Raw genomic sequence first — 21391 nt, forward strand, 5'->3', positions numbered from 1 at the left:
CCAAGGTGGCCAGATACAGAGGCTCACTAAGCACAACGATCTGCTGAACACAAAGTGTGGACAAAAAGGGGCCACATACTAAACCCGACAAGCTCAGGGAGGCCTCCATGGAAGGCCCTACACACTCAAGAGGCCGAAAATAACCACCTAGGATGAAAATTCCTAACTAAAAGCAGGGCATGGTGGGTAGTCACAACCTAGGCCTGTAGCTTCCTTGACAAAGGTCAAGCTTTACCCTAAGTGAGTCTGTCGATTGCCTTTCTGCATTTACAATAACACACCCTTGGAGTGTCAGAGCAATCCCCTTTTTCTGGACCCCTCCGGGTGCAACTTCACACTAGAGCAGGAGAACACGCCCCTCATTATGATCTTGTTCCCTGAGAACCATCTCTATGTGCTGTAAATGTTAATTATTAACTATCCTTACCCACCAATGTAAAAGAAGTCCCTGTCTCTCCGTTTTACTCTTTACCCAGTCCCAGAGACTTCCCCGCTTTGCTTTCTCCTACTCACTAATCTACCACCAGTGAATTTCATGCAACCCTCCTACGTCTCCTCCTTTGATTCTAATGTATAAAATAAGCTGCAAAACTGCCATTCTCTAAAGCACTTCCTCAATCCATTGAGATTTTGCTTCCCTGCAATGGTCAGTTTGGCTCACATAAACGCATGAAAATTTTCTACAGGCCTTTCTTACATCAACAAAAGGATGACTGAAACGACTCCCCTGACTTCCCAGGGCCCACATTTCTGAAGCCTCCTGAGCCCTGAAACAGCTCACTAGCAATGCCAACAAGGGCCACTCCTTTCGCAATAGGGCAGTGAGGAACACAGACCCACAACATACCCCGTAGGACATCCTGCCCAGGGAAAGGATTTCCAAAGTAACCTTCTCCCTGCCCTGCTAGGTAAGGAAGAGGAAACATCTCCTCAGTTGGCCCTGGGCTGTTAAAAAATAAATAAATAAACCAGAATGTGTTTTTCCCCCCACGTTTCTGACTTTGAAATGTAAGGGACGATGGGAGGGTGCGTTTCATGGACAGCCTAAAAAGAACTTTAGCTTAGAGAGCTGAATAAAGGGCTGCCACAGGAAGACCACAGGAAAAGCTTGGAACTCGAAAGGTCTAGACTGGAGTCAGGTCTCTGCCCTCACTGGCTGAGTAATCGTGGGCAAACCATTTAAATTCAGTGGCTTCCGTTTCCTCAGCTGTACACAATGGGGAAGGTGGTATCAGTTCTGCATACTCCAGGCAGAAGTGAGAACATCTGAGAGGGCTAGGTCAGTGGCCTGCAAACCGCGACTCTCGAGCCACATGCGGCTCTTTGGCCCCTTGAGTGTGGCTCTTCCACAAAATACCGACTTCTGCGCCTGGGCCATGAAGTTTCAATCGCACTGTACATGCGCGCCCACACGTGGTATTTTGTGGAAGAGCCACACTGAAGGGGCCAAAGAGCCGCATGTGGCTCGCGAGCCGCCATTTGCCGGCCACGGGGCTAGGTGAATGGAAGCTATTCTCACTACTCACTGAGGGGTGCCAGCCAGCCCTTCCTTTGCTCTGTTGCCTTGGGTAAGTCACATTATCTCGTGTGTGTCTCGCAATTATATGTAACATGAAGCTGGACTTAATGATCTGTCAGGTTTTATGCCTACGTAAAATACAAATAACTCTTCTCAACCCCAAACAAAATTACTCTGAATCAAACCCAATGGAGCCTTTCACTCATCCAAACGTTGAGTGACTATTGTAAGCTCGCCGTAGTAATGGGTGGGGGAAACAGAGAAACAGCCCCCTGAGAAAAAGAGGACCCAGGAAACAGCACCATGGCTTTCTAACATAAAGGGAAGGAGGTGCAAATTCCGTGTCAGCAGAGCTTGAGCAGGGGAGGTCAGTGACTGAAGAAGGCAAGATAGAGACCAACAGGGAGTGGTGGACACCATGGTGAACTCAGGGGTGTCTGCCCTCTCTCAGGGGGCAGCTGCTTGCCAGTATCCATTGATTTTTGTTTGTTTTTAAAGGAAAGGTTGGAATTTAGGCCTGTGTAAAATCTGACTTTTCTATCTTTACAACTAACTAAAACAGAACCACGCTACAACTAACTAAAACAGAACTGGGGTCATACAAGTTAGTGTTCTCTGACTTAGGGAGAAAATGTAGATCATATAGCAGGGACAGGAGGTAGATCATATAGCAGGGACAGGAGGAAAAGCAAAAGGCACGGAACTCTCAGGCTATGGAAAGACCTTGCAAAGTTTCCCAGACCAACCATCCATCCAATGCCCCAGAAATAAAAAAGGCAGAGTTTGAGGGAGACTTAGAATGGTGGTCACAATGGTTCAATTTTATGGGGACAAGAGAGGGAGGGAGGGAGGGAGGGAGGGAGGGAGGAAGGAAGGAAGGAAGGAAGGAAGGAAGGAAGGAAGGAAGGAAGGAAGGGTAAAAGAGAAAGAAAGAGGTAGATGTCACTGGGGGATAAAAGAACAAAAGAAGAGCTAAGAAAAGGCATTGAGGTGGCGGGCAGGAGGGCAATTTCAGGGACTCGAGGGGCCAAAGGCTTAACTGCAGGGAGTAAGAAAGCAGAGGCAGTGAGCGAGTATAAATGATTCTTGTGAAGATTTTGGCAGAGAAAGGAAGGAAAGAGGTAGTTTCATAACTGGAGGGGAATGCAGTCGAAGAATATTATATATATATATGATGTGACCAAGTTGCTGATGATGAGAGACCCAGGAGGAAGGAGGTGGCAACTGCAAAGGAAAAGAAAGACTTCATCCACCAGGATGAGAGGGAGGCTGTGAACAGAAAAGATGTCAAGAAAGAGGAAAGCTCTCCCCTGAAAGTTGAGGTTAAGAGGCAGTAATACTTAGTAATACTTAATAAATAAGTAATGTTACTTCTGAAGCAACAGATAGATCTACAATCTAATTATATTGCTGAGGAGACAGACTGATGAATAATTTAAAATTCTGACTCAGTTCAGTTCAATGCTCACTGGATCTGACAATACACCAGCTTTTGTGTATGCTTTTTCCTGTTTGGTATTTGTTCATCAAATGCACATAAATAAGAAATGTCTATAAACCAAAAAGATACATTCTGTGGACACAATTCATTGTCAGGGACCTCATTACCAGGTGTAGGAATACTACAGAAGAAATATACATATATCCCAGGAGGTTAAGAATATGGAATTGTCCTTAAATTCTAAGTAACACTTTGCCAATGTAAAGTGACCCACTGACAGAAATTCCATAGTGATGTGTAAATGGTTAATCAGTCAGTGAATAATCGTTCCCCTGTGCTGATACCTAAAGTAAGTGTGTGTGTGTGTGTGTGTGTGTGTGTGTGTGTGTGTGTGTGTGTGTGAGATGCAAAGGGCATGGAGGGAAGGGGGATCACCAAGAAGGAATTTGGCACAGAAAGAGAATGCTTTCAGTATTGACCATAATGACTTTGTACCTTCGTTTAAAATCTCCCTTCTTCTCAGCATATAGACAAATTTTTGCTCCATACATATGGAAACCTAATAGGTACATTGCCACGAACCTCTATAATTGAAGGCAATGTCATTTTGTAACACTTAGGAAAGTTTTTCCGGAAACACATTCTATTTCATTACTGAGAAATTGGTTCCCCATTGGTTTAATAATCAAGACACTTGGTTGTTCATGTTATTATATGTCACATGTGCACACAAGAGTGCAGAACAGCACAAGACTGCCATTCAGTCTTCTTCACAGGGTACAGACATGGCTGAACACTTGGTTAATTCAAGTGAACCGCCTCTGCTTCTTAAAACCTTAGTTACTAACAAAACTGAGGATGTATATAGCAACATAATTAACATTTTAAAATAAATAATAAAATTTAAAATACCTTAAAATATTAAGGTTTTAAATTAGTTATTTTCCTCTTTTAAAAAAACCTCAGATATTTGAAATTGTTGAGTAATGAATCATTTGTGAAAATTAACCTCTTTTTTTTTTTTATGTCCCTGGGTGGGCACAAACCAAAATAAACCTTTTATGCATTAGAACTTGAAAATCTGTCATTATTCTTGATGAAAAAACCAAAATGTGCTCCGCACTTCTTAAGGAATCTTTATAAAAATAGTGATCCTGAACCAACATTCAAAAGACTAAAAGATGCATGTGCTCTGAGGCTGGTGCAGGAGCCAAGAGCAATGATGGACAGACACCATGATTCACTTCTCAATTACTGGGCGTGTACTCCCAGACAAGTCACTTAACTTGTTTAAACAATGGGGCGGGGGGGGGGGGGGGGGAGTTGGAGGAGATTAACCATATTATGGTTTAGCTACTAGAATGCTTATTACATGGTCATAACAACTGATGGTTAGAGTACTATAATAATGTATAGAAAGGCAAAATCACATGTGCCGTATCATTAAAGCACAAGGAAAAAGAATGAAAGGATATTTAAGAAAATTATATGTGATGGGACTAAAGGTTATTTACTTTCTTTCCAACTTTTCTGGAATGTGGTTATATTACAGAAATAAATGGCTTAAAATATTTTTATGTAAGATTTGGCTTTCAAGGAACACAGGAAAACATCAAATCATCTCCACACAGAACTATTCTCTTGGCATGTGCCACGTGTATAATAAGAATGGTACAAACTGAGCATTCTGCGGACGCGTGCAGCCAGGGGACAGTGGTTCCGTTCCGTCGATGCATACGAGAATTAGGGAAGAAAGGCTTCCGAAGGAATAAGAGTCTTCATTGGAAACTGGAGAAAAAGTTGAGCTTTCCACAGGTACAGGTACAAAGAAATACCCCAGGTGAGCTGTACAGGCAGCAATTCCAAGGTATCTATTTTCCACGAATGATCAGCAGACCAACTTAGCTGGGGCTCTTGGCATGTGTAGGGGAAAAGGGCCAGGCTAAAGAATTTGAGGACTCCTTGGGGAGTCATTGAGGACATTAGACACCACTTGGTCATTATCCTCGGCCTCTGATTAAGGCTCTACAGGAGACCTGCATTTTTATGTTCTCTAAAAACTACCCAGAGGACCGGAAACGGTCCATTCATGCGGTGAGAACTCAATAAACATGAACTGATCTTTAGACTCTCAGCTCCCTGAAGTTTTCCTAATGGAAAACAAAAGGAAACTCTAAATTAGTAAGAGGCTGCTGAAGAACAGCTAGAGCATAAACTGCCCTGAATAAAAGTTCCGTACCTAATTTAAAGGACTCCTTTTCAGACGGACCCTAGCCAGGTTGCCTCTAGCTATATAGATTAAGCAGTTGTTCTTGGGAGTCCAGAGACCTGCCTTTGCCCTTAGAAATTCAGGAGCCAGTGCTCATTTTCCTTCTGTCGTTGTGGCAGAATGGAAGGCAACAATTACTTGTATCAAGCTGGCAACATTCAGAAGACATGAAAACCTGCACCATGGGACAGAGCCCACAGCACTAAAAAAAAAAAATAAAGTAAAAATGCTGCTCCAAAGTATTCAGTGAATCAGAATGAAAGATGAACACCTGGTGCTAAGCAACAGAATAATTCTCCCTTACTGAGTTCTTAACAATATCTCTAACCTTCACTTAGAAAAACTAATTTACTTCAGAATTGAAGGAGAAAGTTAGAGTGACAAGCAACACAGTAATTCTGCCTTTCCAACAATTTTTCTAAATTGCTTTTATAAAAATTAATTTGCCTCAGAAATGAAGGGGGGATCTGGATGCTGAGTCATATAGTAATTCTGTCTTTCCAAATCCCCCGCCCCCCAAAAAATCCGTTAATAAGAATGATTTCAATCAACTGAACATTCACTATTTTTTAAATGGTAACTCTATATTTAACCTTTTAAAGAACTGCCAAATTATCTTCCAAAGTGACTGCACTATTTCACAGTTCCACCAGCAATGGATGAGGTGAACATGCAACTTTTTAATTTTAAAGGGAAAAAGAATACATTCAAAATACAAATGACAGAATCTTATTGTTCCGTCAGTTCTGATCATGAAATCAAAGACTGATTTGGGCCTTCTGCTCTCATTATTTTCTAAAGCAGGGGTGGGCAAACTTTTTGACTCGAGGGCCACAATGGGTTCTTAAACTGGACCGGAGGGCCGGAACAAAAGCATGGATGGAGTGTTTGTGTGAACTAATATAAATTCAAAGTAAACATCATTACATAAAAGGGTACAGTCTTTTTTTTTTTTTTTTTTTTAGTTTTATTCATTTCAAACAGGCCGGATCCGGCCCGCAGGCCGTAGTTTGCCCACGGCTGTTCTAGAGCAAAGGTTTTATACATTAAGAAATAAAAGATAACATTGCTATTCGCAGCTCCTCCGAGGGTCACCTTGGCAACTTCACACTATGCACCCAAACCTCCGTTCTTCTTGGAACACAGACGATATTTCCCAATTCCCTAACTCCTCAGGAGAGGAAGTGGCAGTCTGCCCCGTAAGGCCCCCACACGGGATTTTCCATTAAGGCAGATGACACTCATTCTATTCCCAGCCATAGGAAGGTCCTCTGAGATTTGCTTTTGGGTTGGTTCCAAAAGTTGAAACCAACAAACAATACCTCCAACTGTACACATTGAATATGTGCAGCTTATTCTATAACCAAAGGAATAATCTCAGGCAGGTGGCAATTCATCTCAGAAAGTATTAGGGAATCTTCTCTATCTATAATAATAAAAGCATACTATGCCAATTAGACCGGACGGCCTTCCGGATGAAGCTGGGGCTGCGAGAGAAGCCAGTGCCAGCAGCCGGGGGGAAGGAAGGCCTACTCTTGCACGAATTCCGTGCATCGGGCCTCTAGTATTAGAGATAAAAGATAGAGGCTCCATGATTTAATCTCCAGAGTATCCAAAATAATTCACCATTATCTTAGTCTGGAAAAATTCTAAATTTGGTATAACCAAACACTCACCCAGCTTCATTTTAAAAAGATCTCAGTAAGGTTACACAAGACACCTTCCAAAATAGCAGGAAGATAAATCAACGATAAAATATATGCTTAGATGGTAATGCCAAAAAAAGTATAAAAGTTGGCAACATCTAAAAACCAGTTCATTTTTGGTTTTGGTTCAAAAGGTTCTCAGGTTGCTCATTCATTCATTCAACCAATACTTTCTGAGAGGCTACTAGGGGCAGGTGCTATACCAGAACCTCAGGAGACCAAGGTAAACCAGAAAGACAAGATGCTGGCCCTCGGGACTTCACATGCTAATGGGGGCCTACAATATTGAGAGACAGTAACCACATTAACAAATAACTTGAAAAAGTTACAGAGAATAAAAAGTGCTATGAAGGAGTAACACTAACACTGATGATAATTATAGTTATCACATACTCAGCTCGTACCAGGTGCCAGGCACTGTGTATAACTATCATTGGAATTAGCTCACTCTACGAAGGGGTTCTATTATTTTACAAATGAGGAGACCAAGGCCCAAAGTCCCTCAGACAATCAGTGGCAGAGTCAAGACTTGAATCTCAGCCACCTGGGCTCAGAGTCCAAGTTTTCTCCCCCATGATCACACCACCTTGTGTGTGAAGCACAGCAAATGGAAGAGGAAGAACTACTTTAGATAAGGTGGTGAGGGGAAGCCTGTCAGAAGTGACATTTGAGCAGAGGTCGACAGAACAAGACATGGAGCCCTTCTTTCTGGCAGTAACTAAAGACTAAGAGTACTTGACTATTAGGCCACGCCTACTTTATGCCCTATGCACATAAGAAATGCTTTTTTTTAAAAAAAATATTTTATTGATTTTTTACAGAGAGAAAGGGAGAAGGATAGATTTAGAAACATCGATGAGAGAGAAACATCGATCAGCTGCCTCCTCCACACCTCCTACTGGGGATGTGCCCCCAACCAAGGTACATGCCCTTGACCAGATTCGAACATGGGACCTTTCAGTCCACAGGCTGACGCTCTATCCACTGAGCCAAACCAGTTAGGGCAGGAATGCTTATTTTTATATTACATCTACAGCAGAGGAGCAAGTTGCTAATTTTTTTTTTAAACTGGGTAAGTGGTATTTTAAATAGATGACTAGGAATCAAAGTAAAATGATAATTTTAATGAAAATGTATGTTTGCCATAAGCCTACAATACACAATCGTGTTTGAAAAACTGTCCATAATCTGATGTTTAGCACTTACTTCGTTCAAACATTCTGCTTGGTAAGAATTATGTCATCCTTGCCCAAGTGACTGCTAACCTTGCATGAGTCAGCTCCAAATTAATGAGGGTGTTAAAATCTTTCTATTCTATTTGGTAGAACACTAGTATTTTTAAACAAAGAAAGAAGCAAGATACTAAATTCTTTTTTAAAAAACTGTATTCAGTTCTTGACAAATATACTTTCTTATACATATCCTGGCAGGGTGTCTTCAAAAATTCCCTGGGTTTCCCCAAGAAACTCTTACCCCTCACCATTTCCAACCTACTCAAATCTAGGAAGGTCCAGTCTAAACAGACTGGAATCCACAACCTCTGGGACTTGAGTGGAGAGAGGTCTGAGGCACAGGTTTCCAGGAGGGAAGGGAGGATGTGATAACAGCAAGAGAACACTATCTTAAGAATTTAAACAAAGGCTCCCAGGGACAGAATGCGAAGCCATTTATACAGCCATTCTTGCCCCTACCCAATGCCCCCAACCAAGTTTCTCTTAAAGAATTCTGTACTTCAATAATAGGCCATCTGTTTGCAACTCATGCTATCACTACCACCTATTACCTATCCTAACACAGGTAGAGACCACAGTTCACACTTGAGGGAGAAGAGAGAAAAGACAGTTGAAGATAAGAAGGGAGGGCCAACTAGTCTAGGAATGTTTCCCACTATCTCAGTCCTCCCACCCAATTCTCTCTTTACCTATCTCTAATGCTTAGCTCCTTTCAAATCTCCCCACCCCTTAATCCCACAGCTGAACCTACTCCAGGTCCAGAATCCTACCCCCAGGCCCATCCTGTTTAGTTTTTGACACAGGAAAGTTCCTTGGGCCTTTCCATTACCAAAGCCAACTGAGGAACTGGGGTGGTGGGGGAGGTTCCAGCTTCTGCTGACAAGCCTATGGCAAATGAAGACATTCCTTTGGAAACTCGGAATTCAGTTCTGAACTCATTTCCCTCATTATACGTGGTGGTGAGAGTCTTTTATTTGATCATGACTACACTCTGGCATACTCTGAGTCACAGTCTAATCTGAGCTCCAAACCACTGTGCATAAGACATAGCAGTGCCAGACCCTTTGAGATATATTATCTCATTTGATCTTCTCAAAACATCTGGTGGGAGGTGGGGGGGGGGGGGTATCAGTGTTTGGCAGCACAGTGAAAAAAGCAAAAGTAGCTAATCCTGATGGAGACTTAAATGTATGTTTACAAGATCTAAAGAAAATAATTCACAAATGAATTTTTCTAACATAGCCTGTTTTTATACTGGGAATGGTCTGGGCCCTGAAGTGGTTTACAGAGCAAAAGAAAAAGCATTATTCAGAAAAAAGCCCCAAGTTTGATTCCTAGAGTTGGCTTAGCTCTGAGACTGCCTCGTAAGACCGTCTCAACTTTACTGAAATGGTTGAATTTCAGTAGGTCGCTATTGAAAGGTTCTCCCCTGTATTAGCAAAAAGGCTAAGCCAGGTGTCACTCATCCGCACATGCTTCCCTCCCCACCAGAAACTTCCATCTGATGGCCTGACATCAAAGAAACAGCCAGAGTCTCCGAGAGATGGATGATTTGTTTACTTGGTCTCAACTGGCAAAATTCTGGTTCAAATGAGGGAAAACTCTCATTTGAAAGAAAAGAGGCAGAAGAAAAGAATGAAAATCCTTTCCACTCGGGCAGCAGTTTCTCTTTCCAACTTAAGACAGAGTAAATATAAATAATCCAATGACTCGAGTGACTCTGGACTTCCCCTGGGTGGATCTTGATGCCTCTCTGAGCAATTCTACACCCGTCCAATAACAAAAGCATAGCAATCCTTTCTCCTGCATCACACACCAAGCACTGGCATGCAATACTGATAATACCTAACAAGTAAAGACAGGCTTTCATTGCGAACTTGTGCTTACCCATGCTCTTCAGTGTAACTATTCGAATTCTTGGAAATCGTTGTCATTTTCCATGACCCAGAGTCAGAATATATAAATAATATACAGGAAGGAATGACTGACAGTTAACACTTGGATTGCGGGAAACGAGTTAAGTCGGCTCGCGTGAATTGCGCGTACTCCGCGGGAGCCGTCTTAACTCGGTTCATATAGATTTGCGGTGGAGTGCGGGAAACGTGTAAACTCGGGCCGATTGTAACTGCGTATTAACAAATATTTGTTTGTTTGCCGTTCACAAAGATACCTACCTGTGTATGCGAACCGTTTCATACCCATTGGGGTAATAGGTATCATAAAAATCCCTTGTAAGTAGAGAACACTTTATGGCGCTGGTCGAGTACAATACCGTTAGGGTACCAATGTATTGTTTTCTCATTTTATCTGATTTTGCGCGGGAAACCTAAATAATTGCCCGCGCCATCTTATATTTTGGCGGGAAATTCACCCGACACCGTAGTGTTAAGAATTGTTTTTGGTGTTTACTTTCAAAGGAGGAAAAAAAGTATTTCAATAAACAAGACTATCTGAAGGGTATGGATCAAGTTCAAGGCTCGTAGATGGTCTGAATTACTTTTCCAACTGATTTTTCATGGGAACTTTGGCAATATCACACTATCTGTGGGGGAAACTGAGTGTCATCTTAGCTTTGAGAATCATGCCAAAACACATGCCTCAGATAAAAAGATGGGAAAACAAGTGATAGTGGTTTTTCTTTTTTATATGCTTTGATATCTTAAATAACAGAATCACATTCAGTTCCCTAAGCAATCAGTGCTCTTACTTTTTGGCTTTTGCACATGCTCGTCTGCCTGCATGAATGTTCTTCCTGCCATAAAAATTCATCTTTCCCATTTCTCTTGGTTAACCCCCTTTTATCCATCACACAGATACCCACTAAGAACTCACTCTTCCAGAAGCCTTCTGTGACCTCAGCTAACTTTGTGTCGTTGGTTGGGCTGTGTTTCATTCTTTGAGGCTGCCTTCAATTTTGTTTTCAGCAAAAAATTATTTCGCCTAAAGGACACGACAGTGTACATCATGTAATGAAGGCTTACTGTAAATTGCAACTTCCTGGTTCATTTTTAATTCGTGTTATTCCTTAAAATAATGCAACCATGTGATTTTAGACATATTCTCTAAAAAGACTTCACTTCATCAGATTGGCCATAATAACCTTTCCGAATAAGGCTGATTAAAAAGGGGGGCGACGGGAAAAGCTGCTCCTGGGATGGAAGAGAAATTCATTCATTCACTTGAAGTTTACTGGAGGCCTATTCTGAAAATCACTATTCTCATTCCGATGATGTGGCAGATAAGAAAGGTAAACAAATAACCAGATACATTCATCTTCCACCTTACTCGGGAACTTTATCAACCCTCCGAACCAGAAGCTGGCAAAGGGGATAGAACACCTGGAAACAGCATAGGAAGCACACAGTGAGGTTTCACAAGACACAGGATGCTTTCAGCAGGGGCACAAAGTGAAGGGTGTCAAATATTTCAGTCTCATAATCTCCTGTTATTGTAGTACAGGAGGGAGGAATTCTTCCTAATCCATCCAGTGATCTGGAACAGGGCATTCCCAGTGCTCTGTGTTGTGAGGACATTATTATTATTTTAATCCTCACCCAAGGATGTTTCTATTGATCTTAGTGAGGGCGGAAGAAAGAGAGAAACATCAATCAGTTGCCATACTGACCCCTTCTGGGGATCAAACCCACAACCTAGGTATGTGTCCTAACCAGGAATTAAACCTAAAACCTTTTGGTGTACAGGATGATACTCCTACCAACTGAGCCACCCTGCCAGGACGAGGACATTATTTTTTTTAAAAAGACTAAGTTTTTGTCTCCCCCAATCAAAGTTTTACTGATATAAAATTAGCATACAACACTGTATTTTTTCAGGTATGCAACACAACGATTTAATATATGTCTATATTGCAAAATGATTATTAGGACTTCTTAATACTCCAGTGGCTTGATTAAGATTTATTTGCTAAGCTAACTACAAACATGATATACATGTCTACAGATGAACTTACCTCGACATATGAAATTGGAAATATTCCTATTTTGTCTGCCAGCATTCCTTCAGCCCAGTTTTCATCCACTCTGCGGATCACAGTCAGAACATCATCCTAAAGAAACAATAAACATTAGTCTACCTGACCCATCAAGCTTGTCACTCAATTTATCTTTTCAATAAAGGGACTAAAGTTCTAAGAATACATGAATAAAAACCCTGTGACATGCCTTTAGTACATGAATCCAATGTTTTGATGAACTCAATAGTAACTTTCAGTCAACCTGGTGCCCTTTCTGAAAGCTGTTAAACTAGAACCCCTTCTAACCAGGGGCTGGTTGCTCACTTTGTTTAGATCCACAGATTGCAACCTCTAGTGCTACCCAGCCCCTTGAACCCATGTTTTAGATGGATTCTCAGGCTCTTGTCACTTTCTCTCTGATAATACACAAATGCCCATTTAAATGCATATCCCACTGTTTTTCTTTACACAAAACACAATATCCTACTTAAAATTCCAAAGCACACAGGGATTATCAATTCAGTTGATATATTCCTACGTGCTTTCCAGCAAAGAAATTTACATAGAAAATAAGGAAGTAATGCTGTTTCATTTTGTTATTCATAATTTGGTGAATTAAAATCCCTGGTGGCATACATACCCTGTATAGCAACCTAGAATTAAATTTAGGCTCTAAATATGAAAATGATACCACACAGAGCATCAACCAAAATTACCTTTCATATACAACAACCCAAGCACAGAATTCCTTTGTGTGTGACTTTAAGAAGACTGCTTCCAGGTGTTTTTAAAAGCACAGTGATACAGTTCACATAACACTATTTTACCTTTTTTTTTGCAAAATGAAATACGAGCCCTATTGCTGTGTATCCAGGTACAGGGGACTAATTGGCAAATGGAAAACAACCCCACCCTGACATTACCTTTGCAAATGGGAGGCAATCTTTGTCTGCTTCCTTGTCTTTCACCTCAAAGTCGTAAAGTGCTTTGCACTGAGGTGGGGGCTGAGGTAACGGTTTGATAATCTGCACAAAGTTGGTGGGGAAAAATCCATGGATCCCGTTGACTTCCCCGTGGTACCAATTTTCATCCACTTGTCGCCGCAGAATGATGATGTCACCTTTGCTGAATTTAAGGTCTCCAGGCTCTTTCCCTTCGTAGTTGTATAATGCTTTGGCACATGGTAACTGAGGTATACCCTTAAAGAAAGAGATGAGTTTTAATGGAAAAACATCCTCAACGTGTCTGATAATTTAACTGTGTTATCATGCTTTTCAAGCCAAGGTCAAACCAACATGTTGCCCTCGGAAGAAAATCTCACATAAAAAAATTATACATGTGTCTCACCAAAAAAATAACAAACAAACATATGTCACAGTGAAATAAGAAGAGTCGACCACCCATGCACACCCCCTGGGATTTAGCCTTCTGCTCCTAAGTCTCATTTTGTGGGGTATGTTTGGAGTATTTATTTGATACATGGAAATACAACTGCTGAGTCTGGCTCCCTGGTATAAAATTCATAAACTCATTAAAAAAACAACAACTTATTGCCTGATAGTAACTACCTTATTCAGCAGGATAAATGATAAGCACTGAGAAGAAAAAATTAAACAGAAGCACAATTCATTCACTTACTGACTGCTCGGAAACTTGGTGGTTAAGAATCAGAGTTTGGCTTTGGGCAAAACTCTCCCAACTGCTTTTAATGTGGATAGTAGGACCTATTGTCTCATGAACGCTGGTATTTATTGAGGGCCTACTGTGTGCCAGGGCCTGGAATACAACAGTGAGTCAGAAAGCCACAGCTGCTGCCCTCTCAGAATTTATCATCTGTGATCACACAGACATACAGTCTTTCACAATCTGCATAAGATCCTTCAACTTGGCGCTTTCCTGGTTACAGAGTACCACTGGGTTGATATGCTAATAGTTGAGGTTATAAATGTTATTAATTGCATTCTGATTTTAAATGACAGGTTTAAAAATGTCATGTGTGTGCGCGCCAAGGCAACCTAATCATCAAATGGGTTAAATGTGATATTTCCCAATGGCATTGGAGGTGCCCATTCTTGAGCATTAGCTGTCACTTTAAGAAGAGCTCTGGCCTATCTGGGACACTTCTGCCTATCACTGATTTAAAGACTAAATGGCAAATCAAACATGTATATCGTAATTCACCGAATGAGATTCCTGGGCTCCTGCTTTTCACGTACGTATTAATTTATTCATTCATCCAGAAAACATGTATCGCAGGCAACACGCTAGTGCTGAGAACTGAAAGAGGAATAGGGCTCAGTTCTTATCCTTAAAGGACAAGATATTAGATAGAATTATAATACAGGGTAGTGAGTGCAATGATAGAGTTATGCTAGGATACGGAATTCAACAACAGAGATATGACAGAGGTGCAGAAAGCACAGGTCGGTGGTGGGTGAAAAGTGAAACACTTCCTGGAGGAAGTGACACCTGAGCCAATTAAAGGATACAGAGGAGTCAGCCAGGCAAAGCTGGAGTGGAAGAACGAAAGACGAGTGAGGGCATTGCAGGCAGAGAACACAACCCCAGCAAAGACATGGAGCGTGCTGTGCAGCGGGAGTGGGGTTTTATACAGAACACGGGGTTTTACAGAACGTGGTGTTCCCGGAAAGGGACTGTGGAATATCAAGTTGGGAGAGGTGGGCAGAGGCTCGATTGTGGAGAGTCTTGAGTGACATGTGAAAGAGCTTCCATTGCCATGTCCCTCAGGCAGTGACAAGCCACTCCCAGGCTGCAGGCACGGCCAGCCATGAGAAGAGCTGTGTGCCAGGCAGATGAGTCTGGCAGCAGGATGGGAAGCGGACAGGAAGTGGGCTGGCAGGCAGACAGCTCTGTGCAAAGCACAGGCCTCGACTAGTTGAAATAGTTTTTAGGTTTCCTCTTTCTAACAAGTAGAGCAAGAGGGAGGATTACTCATGTTGCTACCCTCTCCCTAGCCCCCGCCCCCACAAAAAAAAACAGATGAGAGTGCTACACCCTGGATGGCAACAAAACTTCATAATATAGTTAAAAAAAACAGTTTGGTTTCTAGTCAGAGATTTAGAGTCTGACTTACTTATAAAAGCCAAACTTTTTTTGTTAATTTTGTTTGGCTGAAGGAGACCAGCCAATTCTTGGATCTCAACATGCTATTGGCAGGCGTCTTGTCTTGGCTTGGCCTGTAGGATGTTGTGTTTGGTTAATGAGAGCTGCTCTGGAGGCCAATACTCCGGAAGACAGGGGTTGAGCCTTCCAGAAGTCCTGGGACCCTCATGTACCCCTCTGACTTTGGGGCCCTGCCTTAAGATCCTGCCCGGAATGGCCTGACGCCTGCTGCCCATCCTTGACCTAATCTTGCAAACAACCCTGCGGCCCCTTTGGCTTCTCCAGAAGGGAAATGCCCATCAGGAACTCGGGTGCTTCACAATCCTGTGAACTTGGGTCACATTCCATTCAAGGTCCAACCTTATGGAAGGATTCTAATCTCTGTCTACTCTCCCGGAGAGACCTCCCTCCACTCTCTTCTTTACTATGTCTTTCTCGAAGTCTGGTTACCACACAACTAACAGTGCTTCCCAAGTCAGGTTTGAGGAAATAACAGTAAATAAACACAGCAATAAATATGATGGTGAGAGCCCAGCCAGCATGGCTCAGTAGTTGAGCGTCAACCTATTGAACCAGGTTCAATTCCTGGTCAGGGCACATGCCCGGGCTGCGGGCTCGATCCCCAGTGCGGGGTGTGCAGGAGGCAGCCTATCAATGATTCTCTCTCATCACTGATGTTTATTTCTCTCTCCCCCTTTCCCTAACCTCTCCAAAACCAATAAAAATATATTTTAAAAGATATTACTATAAGGGAGAGAGCAAGAGTGATCGAGCCAGAGACAGAGCACTGACAACGACTGCAGTAAATGAATTCTTGGAACACAGCTGATGGGACCATGATCAGACAGCAAAGGGCACCTTTTGGGAGCCCAAACTCCAGAGCCAAATGCCTGGGTTTGAATCCCAGCTCAGCCACTTACAAGCTGTGTGATCTTGAGCAGCTTGACCTTTCTGCGCCTCATTTTCTTCATCTGGGTTGTCGTGAGGATTCAGTGAATGAATGTATGAAAACCACTACAAATGGCCCAGCAGGCAGCAAGTGCTACAAGCGTGAACTATCATCATCATCATCATCATCACCCAGAATGAAAAGCCTGTTCACCAGGGAAACACAGCACCTGAAAATGCATTTGTCTCCATGCAGCTGGACGCCTTTCTTTTTGGACGAATTCACATAGCAATTACATTTTAATACATATTCACTGTAGAACAATGCAAAGAATGCTCCTCCTAGGAAGTGTTCGGGGTTTCGAAACGTGCACTTCTGAAGCCCACATTTGTTTTCTGAGTGGAATCCATTCATCTTCTGGTTGAACAGAAGAAATTACAAATTCACAGACATGCACCGTTTAATAGGGGATGGCGTTTTAGATGTGGCTGTAGTTCATCTTGACAGGGCTAATGTAAGGCACTGGATGCCTGCATGAATTAATTGAAAATCCTATTACAAACTTGGTGACAAATAACTCTATTCACCATTACGGCCTGTTCTCTCGAATTCCCCCCCCCCACCTCAATTAGCTCTTTTTGGCCTACTCTGCCCAAATCCATGCCAGTCAAATCCATGCACCGAGATTCTGAGTGAGCACTCTTAGAAACCATTCTGAACTGCTCCTTGAGGAGATCTGTAACATTCCAAACTAAACACAGTGTGGTTCTTTGGTGATACACTGATGTGGGAACTGAAGGAATTTATTCCTTCACAGATCACTTCTACACACCAGTGGCCTCACGGACTTATTAACGTTTCCACTGCACAAAAATCTATTAAGTGTTCCTAAAATCATCAATCATGCTTATCACAATGAGCAGCAAGGATAAAACTTATCACAGGGGTACCCATTCTGGTTAGCCTAGTTACATCTCTGTGACTGCAACCTGGAATGCATTCATTCACACTGACTTGCTAAGGTTATTTCAATGACCAATAACCGCAGAGAAAGAGTCATAAAGCTTATGGCAATCTAACCCAGGAGCAGACATTTGTGCATCTGGCTGTGTTTTTCTATGGTGTTCTTTTTCAATTCAAAGAGGCTAAGAAGCCAGTTTGTGTCAAATTTCTCAAAAGAAGGTTTCCCACATTAAATGAAATGAATTCTACTCTGATTTCAAATCAAGCCAAGTTCAGTGATCTTTAAAAGACCTATTCCCACACAGACTGCAGATGATTAAGGCTAAACGGTTAACGACTTGGAAGAACAATAAAAGAATGTATTTTTCTTCTGCAACATCTGAAGGATAAAGTCAGAACAATTGGCTGGATAGCCTAGGACTACTCTTGTGGGTGAAATACACCCAGAGCTCACGGAGGCACTGCCTTCTCATTCATCTCCTTAGAAAGGTCGGGGAGTCATGTCAGCACCCCGGCCCTTTGCCCTCAGCGCCTTTGGCGGGCTTTCCGAACGGCCGCCTTTCTTCTGCGTCCTCTCATCAGGCCACGGCCCCTGAGGAGCTGCACAGCTTACATTTCACTTGGCTCCACATGAAAGGGAGGCTTAAAAGGAGAGAAAGCCAGAGAGAAACCAACTCCGCAGTCTAACCTGGGGTTTGCAGCTGTCACTCACGCTGCCAGCTTTATCAAAAAACTTGGCAATTTAGACAGAGGAGGCAGTATAACAATTCTAAATCTAAAATACATTTCAATAAATGATGACTCTCTTGCTCATAGAGACAAAGGATATCTATGATAGTGAGCCAGTTTTCCTTCTCAAGTAATTTTTACTTCTATGTTATATGTACAGGTATTTTATCTGACATTAAAATCCTCATGAGATCAGCACACAAATATTTTTGATTAAATGCTTTACCCTCCATTTCTGTACCATCAAGTGCATCCCGATATATCTGGCAAAGCACTACTTGATGATCTAGCTGAGAGTCTAACAGGTAAATAAAACATTCACTGACAATTTATTTTATAGACTCTAAATGCCAATGCTCAGATATAAATGCAAGACAGCCTCCTGAAATTCAAATTCCTTCATGCATTTCTTACTGCTCCATAAAGTAAAAGAGATTCAATGACCTACTAAAAAGAATATCTAGAAGATACTCTTGTCATGGGAACAGCAATAAACTGTATAATTTCGTAATTTAGTTATATCTAAACTGGTACAAACTCAGGCTTATTCCAACCTGAATTTCAAAAACTACCCAGAAAGAATCGAGGCACAAGGAAATCACAGGAATAGGAGGTAATGCACACAAAGGAATAAGTAGCAAAATGGGCTGAGGAAAGGATTTTTTTAAAAACGTCCTTTGTACAACGAAATACATGTTGGCTTTTCTCTAAAAAGTGAAATATCTACCAGGATATAATAACAGTATTTATAAAAATACTGATTCTTTAATTGTTCATAAGTCTTAAATATTATCCTCAAGATGTCTAGGTTGGATCATCACTCAAATATCATTGAACCATCACTTGAAATATTTCCACTTCACTATAACAAACATCTAAGACGAGCATTACAAGTTATTTTTCCAAAGCAATATCTGAAGGGCCTGAGAATCCCATCCTCCCACATGAGTCACATACTGAACCAAATATAAATGAAGTTAGTTGAAGTAAAAGGATTATGTTCAAACATCAGAGATAAAATAGCAGAGTTTTCTAACAAGAAAAAAATGATCTTAGACTCTTTGTTAAATTCTTTTCTATGAACCACAATATAGAGAACAGGTAAATGAATCTGTGTGGGATGGAGGCAGGCACAGCCATCCCCTTGGTTCCTCTCTCCTACTTGTCCAGGAGACCCTGAGGGCACACCCAGGAGCACAGTTTGGAGGGCAATGCTGTAGGGAGAGAAGTGAACTAAGGGCCACTGTTTAAAAAATACCCATATTTAGGGGCTAAAAACATCAAGAACTAGAGGTCAGGAAGAGGACCAGCAGAAAACAACCATTGTTTCAAAAACAATGCCTTATCCACATCACCCATGTCTTTATAGTCTGGAAACGATTCCCAATTACAGCATCAATGTTCCAAACAGTGAGTTTTATGGCCCTCCATTTGGACTGACGGTTCCACATCATATTTTCCACACTCAGCAGGCAAACCAGGCTGCTGTCATCACCTCCAACCTCAAACATGCCATTCCTCCTCGCTATTGCCCGGATGTTGTAACGCCCCACACACTCTACAAATTCATGTGTTGCTCTCCTGACCTCCAAAGGTGATGGTGTCTGGAGGTGGAGTCTTTGGGAGGTGATTAGGTCATGAGGCTGGAGCCCAGTGGTTCTCAACCTTCTGGCCCTTTAAATACAGTTCCTCATGTTGTGACCCAACCATAAAATTATTTTCGTTGCTACTTCATAACTGCAATATTGCTACTGTTATGAATTGTAATGTGAATGTCTGATATGCAGGATGCTCTTAGGCGACCCCTGTGAAAGGGTTGTTCGACTGCCAAAGGGGTCGCGACCCACAGGTTGAGAACCGCTGCTGGAGCCCTTATGAATGGGATAAGTGCTCTTATAAAGGAGACCCCACAGAGCTCTCTAACTCCTTTTGCCTGTGAGGACACAGTGAGAAGCTGCCAGCAATAACCAGGAAAAGGGCCTTCCTCAGAACTCAACCATGCTGGTGCCTGGATCCTGGACTTCCCAGCATCCGGAACTGTGACAAGTGATTTCTGTTGTTTATTGAGCACCACCCGGCGTCTGTGGTACTTTACTAGAGCAGCCCAAATGGACGAAGACACTCCTGCACCAACATTCATCAAGAACAGCCCACTCTCCCTCCACCTTCCTGCCTCGGGAGTCCCCAGCGCTTGTTTATGGGTGATTATACAGCTGCAGTTGATAATGACGCTGCATTTCTTTCACTTACATCTTTATGTCTTTCTAGGAGAGCTGCTTCTGTCGTCTAGAATCAGATGTAAATAAGACGATTCTGGTGTAAGGCCACAAAACGACTCGTTCTCTGATATAAGGGCAGCCTGTGCTCTAGGACGCAGCGCAGCATTGCCTCCTTGGGGAAGACTCTCCCCACCGCCCCCAGGTCTGCAGAAGGTGTTGCTCTGCTGCACCCACAGGATGTCTCGTGCATACTGCTGTTCCGGCCTTGCTCTCACTCAGTTGACAACCTGTTTCCCCTACTAGACTGTAACCTCCGTGAGACCTGGGACCACGTGTCATCCATCTTTATGTTATAAGCTTCTACCTCAGTGTCTGTAAGTAAATTCTTGCTCTATGAATAAAGGAAAACATGTTATGGGTGTGGCTCAGTTGGTTGAGCGTCATCCTCTGAAAGGTCGCCAGTCAGGGCACATGCCCGGGTGGCCAGCTCCATCCTGGCAGGAGGAGCGTGGGAGGCAGCAGATCAATGCTTCTCTCAGACATGGACGTTTCTTTCTCTCCCTCTTCCTTCCTCTCTCTCTAAATAGCAATAAAAAGCAAACCAAACTTTTTTTTTTAACTTTAACTCTACTGGGCTGAGTGCTAAAATGTGGACACCTAAGTGGAAAAATACCATATCCAAAGAAAAAGCAACCTGAAAGCCCAGCCGTTGTGGCTCAGTGATTGAATGTCAACCTATGAACCAGGAGGTTGCGGTTTGATTCACAGCAGGGTACATACACAGGTGTCGGGTTTGATTCCCAGTAGGGAGGTGCAGGAGGTAGCCAATCAGTGATTCGCTCTCATCATTTATGTTTCTCTCTCTCTCCTTCTCCCTTCCTCTCTGAAATAAATTTTTTAAAAAAAGAAAAGAAAAAGCAACTTGAAAAACAATTCTAGAGAGAGTCAGGCTCAGCAGGTTTGGATATTTATGTGTTCCTGGTACTCCACGTGAATGGCAGACCGTTAGCCTCTGCTTTTGAAACTGTCCTCAGTGCCTCCCACACAGCACTTGGTGGACATGCGACCCTGAGACATGAAAGGAGCAGGAACACGGGAGGAGGAACGTCATTCCCATTCCCCAAGGTTGCCGGGGCACCTGGGCACACAAAGGAGGTAAGAAAAACCCGGAGAAACGAGAGTAGTACTGCTGACCGGTGTCCACTCAATAAGCTCTGGAAACACAATACATTCTGGGAATGGGCAGTTGAGTGCTTTGTACTGAGCAAATTGTCGGCGTTTGAAAAATGTGAAACGAATTATGCAGCCAACCACAGCAAACAAATATT

At 42.4% G+C, this 21391-nt stretch overlaps 1 protein-coding gene across 1 annotated transcript in view; it reads right to left on the minus strand.

The window, feature by feature from the left end:
* SH3RF1 (SH3 domain containing ring finger 1) overlaps positions 1–21391 on the minus strand; it is a 163404-nt gene that overhangs the window by 47790 nt on the left and 94223 nt on the right. Inside the window, 2 exon segments of the mRNA XM_006081884.3 lie at positions 12138–12233; positions 13064–13339. Coding sequence (XP_006081946.1) covers positions 12138–12233; positions 13064–13339 — 372 coding nt within the window.

This window comes from Myotis lucifugus, unplaced genomic scaffold (assembly GCF_000147115.1).
Source record: "Myotis lucifugus unplaced genomic scaffold, Myoluc2.0 scaffold_1, whole genome shotgun sequence".
NCBI lineage: Eukaryota > Metazoa > Chordata > Mammalia > Chiroptera > Vespertilionidae > Myotis > Myotis lucifugus.